The 12,033-nt window shown below is 38.3% G+C and overlaps 2 protein-coding genes across 2 annotated transcripts; one reads left to right on the top strand and one right to left on the bottom strand.

Annotated features, from left to right (window-relative positions):
- Nucleotides 1-688: 688 nt before the first annotated feature.
- Nucleotides 689-5,084, top strand: LOC145789135 (uncharacterized). Its single transcript, XM_082889908.1, has 4 exons — nucleotides 689-942; nucleotides 1,943-3,011; nucleotides 3,473-3,869; nucleotides 4,231-5,084. Exons 1-4 carry the CDS (start codon nucleotides 934-936, stop codon nucleotides 4,871-4,873), a joined length of 2,118 nt encoding a protein of 705 aa, XP_082746034.1. The 5' UTR covers nucleotides 689-933; the 3' UTR covers nucleotides 4,874-5,084.
- A 950-nt stretch (nucleotides 5,085-6,034) lies between these two features.
- LOC145801586 (uncharacterized) lies at nucleotides 6,035-9,859 on the bottom strand. Its single transcript, XM_082893345.1, has 8 exons — nucleotides 9,036-9,859; nucleotides 8,326-8,460; nucleotides 7,385-8,238; nucleotides 7,158-7,248; nucleotides 6,958-7,053; nucleotides 6,661-6,879; nucleotides 6,430-6,557; nucleotides 6,035-6,338 (listed from the first exon to the last, which is right to left on the bottom strand). Exons 1-8 carry the CDS (start codon nucleotides 9,792-9,794, stop codon nucleotides 6,188-6,190), a joined length of 2,433 nt encoding a protein of 810 aa, XP_082749471.1. The 5' UTR covers nucleotides 9,795-9,859; the 3' UTR covers nucleotides 6,035-6,187.
- Nucleotides 9,860-12,033: the final 2,174 nt, after the last annotated feature.

Raw genomic sequence — 12,033 nt, 5'->3', positions numbered from 1 at the left:
ACTTTTAAAATAAATATATAGTGTAAATGTAAAATTATTACAACGTGCATGACATTTCTAATGAATATACATTGTTGATATGTTTTTAAATAAATTTTCTAGAATTATATTATTACAGGTAAAAATTTCTTGTACATAATACATTAACTAAGGGTTGGTTTGGGATTTCCTAAAAAAGTGTACTTTTTTATTTATTGGTGGGTTTGGGTTGGGTTTGATGTGATGTGTTAGAGAGGTGATGTGATTTAAATAAGATGATGTGACTAAAATAAGATAGTGACTTTTTGACTTATTTAGTAAATGTCAAACTAGTCCCAAAATACAAACATCAGACGTGCATATGAGATTCACCACTTGACGTGACACTCATTTAATATTATGTCTATTTAGTACATTTGTTGACACACTTTTTATTATTTTTAATATTATTGGGGGAAAATTTGTTGAAAAAAAAAAGAGATTTTTATTGATAAATCCATTCTAGAGTTGTTATAACCCATTAGGTCCACAGAAGAATATGATAACCTGATTAGTCCCATAAACTTTTCTTTTTATTCCATAAGGTCCATTTTCCTAATTTAACATATTTTACTGGACTATTTTGCCCCTATATATATATGTATGTGTACAGTGTTATACGCATTTACATATTATGTGCCTGTTTACGTGGCTGTTTCGTCGGTGATTCAGTTTGGCAGTTTCCATTTTACGTTTCTCTTCATCAATCCAATTCCAAGAGATACGTTTATGTTTTGCATACTCGTTCGAAGGTTTGGTGGTGCTAGGGTTTCATTGTTGGTGTTCTAGTCTGGTTCTGGTTCTGTGGTTTGCGAGTGAAGATGACGAAGAGGTAGCTGTTCGGCTGTCACATTTTCCGAGCTTTAAGTAGTTCGAATCAGTTGTGTTCGACTTTCTGGAGGATTGTAGGATTGCATGGTTAAGGTTAGTATCAATTTGATTGTGAATAAATGTTCAGTTCATTTGCATGATGAAGCAGATGCTCTGTTTTTGGATTGATGTGAATTGGATGCGCTGGCTTTTCAATTATATGCTTCTTACGTCGTCCTGTGGAGGGGAGTACATTCATATTATGTGAAGAACAGTGTTAGTTCTCATTTTAGTTAGTTGTATGCGTCATGAGGATCTGTGTATATGATTTGATTATCAGTATATATGGCAATGTGAATGTTGACATTTTGTTAATGTGGATTATGTGAAGAATGTGGATGTTCTCATTTTAAATTGATGTTTACTTAATGAGGCTCTGTGTGTGTGATATAATTCAGAGTGTATGTTTCAACGTAAATGTTCAGATTTTGTTAATATTATGTGAAGTTTGTTGGTGTTCTCATTTTTACTTTGATGTTTGCAATTTTGGCATCTTGTTAATATAAATGTGAATGTTCACATCTTTGTGTTTGTGAATTATGGATTTAACACCTGAACTGTACACGTAGTATTTTTTGATTATTTGCACAATGTGATTTTTTATGTCGATTTTGATTAAATGTGTAGTTCTCATTTTACTTGGACGCATGCGTAATGAGGATCTCTGTAGATGATTTGATTATCAGTATATATGTCAATGTGGATGTTAACAATTTGTTAATGTGGATTATGTGAAGAATGTGGATGTTCTCATTTGAAATTGATGTTTGCTGAATGAGGCTCTGTGTGTGTCATATAATTTACAGTGTCTGTTTCAATGTAAATGTTCACATTGAGCAAATATGATGTCAAAATTGTTGATTTTGTCATTTTACTTTGATGTTTCCTTAATGTTGACATGTTGTTAACAACAATGTGAATGTTCACATCTTCGTATTCTGAAGTATGTATTTAGCACTTCAGTTGTACGCGTTCTCATCCATTTTCTGCACAAAGTGAATTTTCATATTGATTTATATTAATGTTCATTGTTGTGGTTTTTGTGTTTTTATAGGAGATGGATACCTTTATGCTGTTGGTGTGTACATATGGTTGCAGTACAACTGTAATAAATGTTGCCCGCGCAATGTGTTATTCTCGTTTGGTGGAGTGTTTGTGTGAGAAATGGGATGAGTTGTCTGCTGGTTCTATTTCACTGTTCTGTAAACTACCTGGGATTAGGAAGTGTGATTTGGACAATGAGGAAGAATTTCAGAACATGTTACTGCTTGCTAAATCAATGGGGGTACAACATGTAGAAGTTGTGGTTGAGTTGAAAAGTGGTATTGTTCAGTCAACTAGTTTGGGATTGGTGCGTGTGGGGGTTGAGGAAGAAGTTGATGCATTACGAAGATTTTGCCACCATAACGAGAAGGTGTTGTTGTCAGCCTCTTGGGCAAATGGTATTACGCATGTGGGACAACGGTTTGTTGGAGGTGCACAAGAATTTCGTGACGTTTTATGTAAGTACGCCATCCAATGTGGGTTTCAGTTTACATATGTGAAGAACGAGACAACAAGAGTTACTGCTGTGTGTGCGATGCGGGAGGAGAGGGGCTGCTTGTGGGCTATACATTGTAGAGCACAACGAGCAAATGATTTTTTCTACATCAAGAGTTTTAGTGATGTGCATACGTGTGGTACGGATGTCCGAACATCGAAGAATCCGCGAGTTAGTTCGGATTTGGTGTCGAGTACCATATCTGAAATTGTGAGGGACAAGCCGTTGACTCGGCCGTGTGATGTTGTTACTATTTTGAAGAGGGATTATGGGCTAGATGTGAGTTACCATGTCGTATGGTTGGCTGTGGAGAAAGCAAAGGCTAGTATTCATGGAGATCACTCATTATCGTTTGACCAGCTGCGGTGGTATTCGGATGCGGTGATGCGGTACAATCCGGGGAGTTATGTCAATATTGACTATGATGCGAGTAGTCAACAGTTTCGTCGTTTCTTTGTGTCATTCGCTGCGTGTATTTCTGGGTTCAATTCTTGTCGGCCTTTATTATTCTTGGATGGAACATTCCTTAAAGGAAAGTACAAAGGTCAGCTACTGGCGGCAACGGCAAAAGACGGAAACAATGGTTAGTAATTTTTTTACCTCTATATTCATGTCAATATTCACATTGACATGCATAGTATGGACAAATGAGTGATGGAGAAATTATAAGTACTGTGAACATTGACATTAGTATGCACTGATGTGAATGTTCACATCTGTGTGTCCTGATGCCTGTAATGTGAACATTCACATTATTTTACACTGATCCATTCACAGTATTGTACATCTGTGCCTGCTAATGATAGTTATGTGAACATTCACATTCACATCAATGTATACTACTGTCAGTTGATCCGTTAATGAACAGTACTGTGAATGGTCATATTATCAGTTGCTGAACAATCAAAAATGAATTATTGATGGGCGTTAATGTCAATGTTCACATTATCAATTGCTGAACATTCACATGACCTGTTTCATTTATATTGTTTTATATTCATTTTGGAATACTGTGAACAGTTGTGTATTGGTGTTATGTTGTAGGTCTGTTTCCTGTTGCATTTGCGGTTGTTGATTCGGAGACCACGGCGAATTGGTCGTGGTTCTTGCATGAACTTGGGAAGGTTGTTGATGGTAACCGGCAGATTACCTTTATTTCGGATCGTAATCTTGGCCTGTTAGAAGCTATGCCGAAGGTGTTCCCATCGGCTCATCACGGTTATTGCTTACAACACTTGAAGAGCAATTTAAGAGACCGGATGAAAGGAATTGATAATGGCTTCAGGGATCACCTAGTAAGTAGTTTGGGTGATTGTGCTTATGAGCCAACTGTGGTAGGGTTCCATGAAAAGCTTGCAAAATTAAAAGAGGAGGGTAAACAACGAGCACATGATTTTTTCAAGGACTTGGCACCTGAGCACTGGGCAAATTCATACTTCAGGTAATAACAGCTTCATAAAGTGTTCCATTGGGCAAGTCAGAATGGTAGCGATGTGAATTATCAGTTACGATGTGTAAAAATCTTCCAATTGGGTTTCATGTTCAATGTCAGTGATGTGAATGTTCACATCTGATAGCAATGACTGATTTGAATGATGTGAATGTTCAAACAAGTTGTCATATTTTGCTGTTGTTAACATTCACATCATTCTGTCATTTAAGTTGATGTTAGTGTTCACATCTGTGCATCGTGTAAGTTGATGTTAATGTCCACTGCGAATGGTGTTAATGTTCACATCAGTCAACGTGAGTGTTCAAACCTGTTAACTTTCGGGGTGTAAAATGTTTGTGATATTGTGCAGGGGCATGCGTTATGGGGAGATGACTTCCAATGCGGCGGAGTCATTTAATAACTGGATTAAAGAAGTGCGTAATCTTCCTATCACTCAAATGGTGGACACAATTCGTACTCAGTTGATGCGGCAAATGTCTGCACGGCGTGACCAAGCAAACAAATGGAATGAGCTTATTTGTCCTACATTTGAAACAAGGCTTATGGATTCGTTCAATCACAGCAGGTCTTGGCAAGTTAGCAAAGCCAATGAGAATGTGTTTGAAGTTCATTCGATACCATCTGTCACTGTTGATGTTGCGAGGCGTACATGTTCGTGCTTCAAATGGCAAATCAACGGATTCCCATGCGACCATGCTGTTGTTGCCATTCAGAAGAGCCGCCACAATCTCAATGATTGTGTGGAACATTACTTTCATGTACAGACATATCGTGGAGCGTATTCGGGTGCCATATTCCCTATACCATCGGTGGAGAAGCCGCCTTTTGATCCCATGGACTTCACTATATACCCGCCAACTGTGAAAAGACCACCCGGAAGGCCGAAAAAGAATAGGATCCCATCAAGGGGTGAGAAACTTAAGCAAATAAGGTGCGGGAGATGTGATAAGCTGGGGAGCCATAATCGGAAGTCATGCAAGGAGCCGATATAGGATGTACATTTTTCATTTTAACGTTGTGTTTTACATTGGATTCTTATATTCATTTCACAAATAAGATTGTGTTGTGTTGGCAAGCGAAATAATGGTTTGGCAAACTTAGTATTTCATTTGTGCCTTTTCATTTTCTTTTTCTGTACGAAACTGATTTTTTGTTAAAGTTGTAATGATAAATACATGATGTGGACATTCACACTTACGTAAATGAATCATATTATGTGAAAACTTGCACATGGGTTGGACGTTTTTACCTTATTGTTGTCAATGTTGACATGAATACAAGATGTGATGTGAACTTTCACATTCATGAAGATTGACATGGTGTGAACATGTACAACTGTTATGAATGTAAAGAAATGTGAATATTCACACCTGTTCATGTTACCCGTAATGATGTCATGCAAACAATGTGTACATTCCTGCACAAGGTATGTGTGTTACATTGAAAACTGGTTCCACAAATCGCATCAAATATGCTCATCAAAACACGGCATTATGAATATCATAAGTGATTATGAACATTCACATCAGTGTTGAAACTGTGAACAGTCATAGCTGTAAACATTAGTGCATATGAATATCGTAAGTGAATGTAAACATTAGTGCATATGCATTTGAATATCATAAGTGAATGCTCATCACAACACGGCATTATGAATATCGTACGTGAGTGTGAACATTCATATCAGTGTTTACAATTGCTATGAGCAACCACAAATGTGAATGTTCACACATGTGTATGTGATCCGTAATTATGTCACGTAGACCAAGTGTACATTCCTGCACAAGGTATGTGTGTTACATTGAAAACTGGTTCCACAAATCGCATCAAATATGCTCATCAAAACACTTATTATGAATATCATAAGTGATTATGAACATTCACATCAGTGTTGAAACTGTGAACAGTCATAGCTGTAAACATTAGTGCAAATGTGAATATTCACACGTGTATGTGATCCGTAATTATGTCACGTAGACCAAGTGTACACTCCTGCACAAAGTATGTGTACTAAACAACAGTCAGGCTCAAACATTCGCAGAAATTTTTCTCACAACAACACAGCACTTTGCATATCGTACGTGACTGTGAACATTCACATTAGTGGAACAACTGTGGACATTCACATATGTAAAACATAACAACACCAAAAGTAGTTCAAAATTCGCAGCTGCCTTTTTCCTATTAACAGATGTTGTATCACTGTTTTACAATCAGTTGCTGTGTCAAAATATCAACGCATTCCATATTAACATTCAAATCGACTGTTGGTTAGTTCGTAGGTGGACACCCCCCACCTATAGGTTTTAAGGAAGCTCTGATTTCTTATGATTCAAAAAACTATGCACTAACAAATCTCGTAGTCCACACCATTCTGCACTAGTGAGGCTGCCCACAATTTCTTCATGATATACGTGCGCCCGCATGATGTAACATACTGCAGGTCCGCAGTCCACTCTGTAAATGTGAAATGGTTTTGATTAGCAGTTGACAGGAATATTTGCATAATGGTTGTGGAGGATTTGGAAAAAAAATTAGTAAGGCTTACGAGTCATCGCCTTGTTGAGGACAGACATCAACACTTTTGGTTGGTTGTGCTGGATTTTGGCCTGCTAACTTAGTGTGTAGCGGTGATGACTCGCCAATAACGGTCACAACATGCTCAATGTAGTTCCTCTGTGTATGGAATTTCACATTAGGGACCAACAAACATATGTGTGTGTACAGTCATTTAATGCACGAGAACAAGTCATGTTTGTGTTGAAAAGTAGCCACTTACAATTTCCTGTGCTTGGTCGATATGCGGGTCATGTATGCCTGGTCTTGGGCGCAACGAGTTGTAATGCTTCCACAAATTTTCTTTAGCATCATACACAGCTATCGTCCAGTGGTACTCATGATGCAATGGGAATAGTAGGTATCTCTCTCCTTGGTAGTTTCTGACATGTGCGTCAATGTGTTTACTCCTTTTGCGAGGATGGTACTCTCGTATCACTTTCTGTACACATTTGACAAATAATTAATGGACTGTGAAGTTTCACAGTCACATTACTAGTAATGGAATGATAGATTTTACCAAACACATGCTCGTGAAGATCAATGAGGCTTCATCGGAAGTTGGGTTGACCACCTCTTGTTGTTCATGCAACAGTTCAGCATATGCATCTATGAGCTGCACAAACATGGGGTCATATTATATAGATTTTGTGGATGTGAGTGTGTGTGTGTCTGTGTGTGCATATGCATGAAGACTGAATTATATTTGTAATGGCATACATTGCTGTGTATTGATTCCTCCTTGATAAGGTTGACAATGTCATCAAAATACACATGTGTAGCCTTCGAATCTCCTTTCCACACCAGCAGCCTGTGCATTATTAACAAACCAATGTAAATATTCACATTGCATATATCTCAACAACCCAAAAAAACTGAACACAGTTAGAAATATAGACTATTACGGAATGTGAATGTTAACATTGTATGTTTCCACAGTCACTTACTCATCGCCTCCATTTTTTTGTAAAGCTTGGACCTTTTGTTTGTCATGTTTGGACATCTTGGCCCAGACTTTGAACTTCTTCGTGAAGGATAATTTTTTTGGCTGCTTCACTGGTGGGTGTTCCTCCTCATCTTCAACCATTTCAATTGGATGGGGCTGCTTTTGGCCAGGTAAGTCTGGGTATTGGAAGTCAGGCAGGCGATGTTCTTTGCGATCTTTTTCCTTTATACGCTTGACCCTAGAAGGTGGGCTGATATTGTGTTGCATTGGGCTAGGGGGTTGCCTTTCTGACATAGCTTGTGTGACAATGTGGACTGACTGGTCATCGTAAAGATCCTGCAGAATTGTTTTATCGCATTCTAAGTCGATGACCAGCTGCGTTAAGCGTTTGATTTCTTGATCCTTCTGCTCCATGGACTTCTTCATTTCGATGTTCACGTTGGGCGGGCTGGACTGGTTAAACAATCTATGTTCAAGATCAGCTATGACTCTTGCCCTCAACTCCCATGAAAATTGAAGGTGTTTGTACTTTGCTTCCCATTGCCTTATGACGCCCCAAGCCTTCCGATTTTCTTGGATAAGGACATCAATGATATCAGGTTGGTTTGTGTCTGGTATTACAATAGCTCTGTCATAATGTTGGCTGCTAAATGGAATGTGAATGTCCTCATCACTGTCCTTCAGGTCTACCCCATCCCCAGAAAAGTGGGAGTTGCTGCCACTGTGTTCTCCCTTGATGTCAGAAATGTTGGGAGATTTTCTGCGTGTTTCATAAAATTCAGGCTCCACCTTCAATGTCTTACGCTTGAACTTTTGTAATTCTGTTGGGATTGCAAAGAGTTCACCGCCATTAACCTGAAAATGAAAAAATTATGTTAATAAACGCATATATTTGGGTGGTGTTATAATGTGAATGTTTTGATCACTAGTTGAAGGCCCTACCTCATTAAAACTCAAATCTGCTAAGGAGATGGTTTTCATCTTCTTCTGCAAAGCAGTCAGATCCCACTTCACACAGCGAGGAAAAGCATTGGGTCTGTGAGGTTGGAGGATGGTTGTGTGCTCACACAACCAGTACTTCAATAAAACAAGAAACGCATATTGTTATTTAGCATTTGCAGAGTAATGGTAACCTATGTGAACATTAATCACAGTGGCATTGTTGTGAACATCCCAGTAGTACATTATAATTGAATGTGAACATTCACATCTGCGAATCGTGAACGATGTGGCACTGTTGTGAACATTCACAGAGTTATGTTATGAGTCAATGTGATCAGTCACATTCACTGCTTCAGATGTGAACATTCACAGTAGTGAAAACATAATTGCGTACAGAGCAGTGTGGTAAACATTCAGAGTGGTACATTATCATTGAATGTGAACATTCACACTGTTCACATTTGAATCACTGATGTGAATGATGACAGAAACATAAGTGCTATGGCACTGTTGTGAACATGCACAGTAGTATGTTATGAGTGGATGTGATCGGTCACATCAGTGGTTCAGATGTGAACATTCACATATGTGGAATATAATTGCCTATGGACATTCACATCAGAGGTGCAGATGCCAATGTTGACAGTTGGCTTAGATGAAAAACACTGGAGGACATTTCAATGTTATTATTGGAAAACATGGGTACTTACCATCAATAACATGACACAGCCGGTGACTTTTGCTGGATTTTTGTCATTTTGGGAAATAGACGATGTCAACATTGTCCTAATTTGCTTGGCCCAATCATATTCTTGCATGCTTTCCAGTGGGACCATATGTGCGTAGTAGCCCCATCCTATTGTCTCTCTGCTTGTTGAGAAAAAAAGCTTCTGGCAAGCATACATGCACACTAGTCGGGCAACTTCTTCGTTTTCATCTTTCTTTTTTCCTTTCAATGCCTCGGTTAAAAGGGTTTGTATCCATTTTGAATTCAACCGGCTTACGTTTTTGCATCTTCTGTTCACAATGCCAGTCTTTGGTTTCGCACCGTATGTTATGTCCATTGGCTTGCTGCCACAGTCCACACCGAAAATCAGCTTGATGTCGCTGCTGTGTATTTTCATCTTCTTCTGCCCAATGTAGAAGGCATCTTCTGAAGCTTGGTACATTTGTAGTACATGCACAACAACATCATCATACTTCATGCATTTATCCAGGTCGATTTGATTGTTTCTCAATGCATCAAACAAATTCCAAAAAGGGGTTTGTCGAAGGCAGCGAAGCTGTGCGTCTGTGAACTTGGTGGTTTTCATTAATTTGACTAGTCCTGTCATATTAGATCTGTAGTTCACATGGCGCTTGTCGACATTGGTGCAAGTATTTGTTTTTGGGGTTTCTTCCTTTGCATGGGACTCATCTCTTTTTCTCTTTCCGGTTTTCTTGTGTGCGACGTCTGCAAAATGGAGCATTTAAAAAAAATTAAGTGAAGGCTCATGTGATTAGCATAGTGGAACAGATGTGAACATTCACAACATTTCCACTGGTGTGCATGTTCACAGTTGTGTGCGTGGGTGTGAATCACCAGAGTTTGTGTGTGGTTGTGAACATTCACATACGTACATGAATGTGTATTTCGATTGTGTCACGACAAACACAATGAACATATCGTGTCAGTGTGTGGTAAACAATGCATTTTTATACAACCATGAACATCGTTGAAGAGCATGTATAAAATTTTGAGGCAATGTGAATGTTCACAGCATATAAGAGCAGGACCAATAATATCTGATTGTCCTAAAATCGTCAGGGGATGTGAATGTTCACAGCATATACCAACAGCACAAATAAAATCTGACTCTCTTAAAATTTTCAAGCAATTTGAATGTTCACAGCATAGAACAACAGCACCAATAATATCTGACTCAACTAAAATTTTTCAGACAATGTCAATGTTCACATCCTACAGCAAAAGCACCAATAATATCTGATCGAAGTAACAATTTCATGCAATGTGAATGTTCACATAGTAAAACATTAACACCACCAACATCTAACTCTCCTAAAATTTCCAGGAAATGTCAATGTTGACAGCGTAGAACAAGAACACCAATAATATATGACTGTCCTAAATTTTCAGGCAAATTTTACAGACAATGTCAATGTTCACAGCCTAGCCCAAAAGCACCAATAATATCTTATTGATCTAAAACTTTCAGGCAATGTGAATGTTCGCATGGTAGAACATTAACACCGCCGACATCTGACTCTCCTAAAATTTCCAGCAAATGTGAATGTTGATAGCATAGAACAACAACACCAATAATATCTGACTCAACTACAATTTTTCAGACAATGTGAATGTGAATGTTCACATAGTAAAACATTAACACCACCAACATCTGATTCTCCTAAAATTTCCAGGAAATGTGAATGTTGACAGCGTAGAACAAGAACACCAATAATATCTGTATTGTTTAAATTTTCAGGCAAATTTTACAGACAATGTGAATGTTCACAGCTAGCCCAAAAGCACCAATAATATCTTATTGATCTAAAACTTTCAGGCAATGTGAATGTTCGCATGGTAGAACATTAACACCGCCGACATCTGACTCTCCTAAAATTTCCAGCAAATGTGAATGTTGATAGCATAGAACAACAACACCAATAATATCTGTATTGTTTAAATTTTCAGGCAAATTTTACAGACAATGTGAATGTTCACAGTAGAACAAAAGCACAAAAATATCTGACTGTCCAAAAATTGGCAGGCAATGCGAATGTTCACAGCCTATGACAAGATAAACCAATAATATCTGATTGTCCTACAATGTTCAGGCAATGTGAATGTTCACAGCTTCCAACAACAAGAACAACAACAGAATTGGCGAAAGTGTGTCAATGCCTGTGAATTTTCACAGCATACAACAACAACACCATTAGTACCTGATTACGCAAACATTTTAACTCAATGTGAATGTTCATATCTTTTACCAACAGCAACAGGAAAAGAACTGGCCAAAAAAATTTTGAAACCATGTCAATGGGCACAGCATTGAACAACAACGGGGTAACATCTGGAATAATTCGATCATCAAACCATTTCCAATCAATGTCAATGTTCACATTTTTCAATAACAACTACAACTAGAACATTTTCGATTGTTGACAGTTGTGAACACAATGTAATGGCAAGTGTAATGTTTTTGAGTGCAAAAATGAAAGAATTTAGGGATTACGATTGAGGGGTTCAGAATAAATGAATGCTTACGTTTTTTGCCCATTTCGACGACAAAGATGTTGAGACGAAGGGACGATTCGACGAAGAAACGTATACAGTTTTCTGGGCGTACGAACGGCGAAGAAGATGATGAGACGATGTGACGATCGAACGAAGACAGGCTTCTCGGCGTAGGGATGGGGAGAAGATGATGAGACGATGCGACGATGCAACGATGGAAGGAATACAGTCTTCGGGGCGTCGAGGCGATGTGGAATATGGTTTGGATTTCTGGACTGTAAAGGTACTGTGCGTGATTTCTTGCGCAAGAATAGAGAGGGGAAGAGAAACAGTTATTAGATTCAAAGAGAGAGAGAGAGGGGCGCGTGTTTTTTTAGGGCTTTTTTGGTCTTTTTGTATAAAATGGACCTAATGGAATATTATAAAACAGTATGGGTTTCCTGGAACAACACTCTTAGATAATGGAT

This window comes from Camellia sinensis, chromosome 10 (assembly GCF_055761805.1).
Source record: "Camellia sinensis isolate YWXY chromosome 10, ASM5576180v1, whole genome shotgun sequence".
Taxonomy (NCBI): domain Eukaryota; kingdom Viridiplantae; phylum Streptophyta; class Magnoliopsida; order Ericales; family Theaceae; genus Camellia; species Camellia sinensis.
The sequence above is the reverse complement of the archived record's forward strand: the minus strand, read 5'-3'. Positions and strand labels throughout refer to the sequence as shown.

Bases quoted from the DNA above. Each gene is read 5' to 3' on its own strand.
- LOC145789135 (XM_082889908.1), top strand. The intron at 3,012-3,472 runs GTTAGTAATTTT...GTTATGTTGTAG, and splicing joins GGCAAAAGACGGAAACAATG to GTCTGTTTCCTGTTGCATTT. The intron at 3,870-4,230 runs GTAATAACAGCT...GATATTGTGCAG, and splicing joins TGGGCAAATTCATACTTCAG to GGGCATGCGTTATGGGGAGA.
- LOC145801586 (XM_082893345.1), bottom strand. From the start codon at position 9,794: ATGCTCCATTTTGCAGACGTCGCACACAAGAAAACCGGAAAGAGAAAA. The intron at 8,461-9,035 runs GTAAGTACCCAT...GTTTTATTGAAG, and splicing joins GCTGTGTCATGTTATTGATG to TACTGGTTGTGTGAGCACAC. The intron at 7,054-7,157 runs GTATGCCATTAC...ATGTTTGTGCAG, and splicing joins AGGAATCAATACACAGCAAT to CTCATAGATGCATATGCTGA.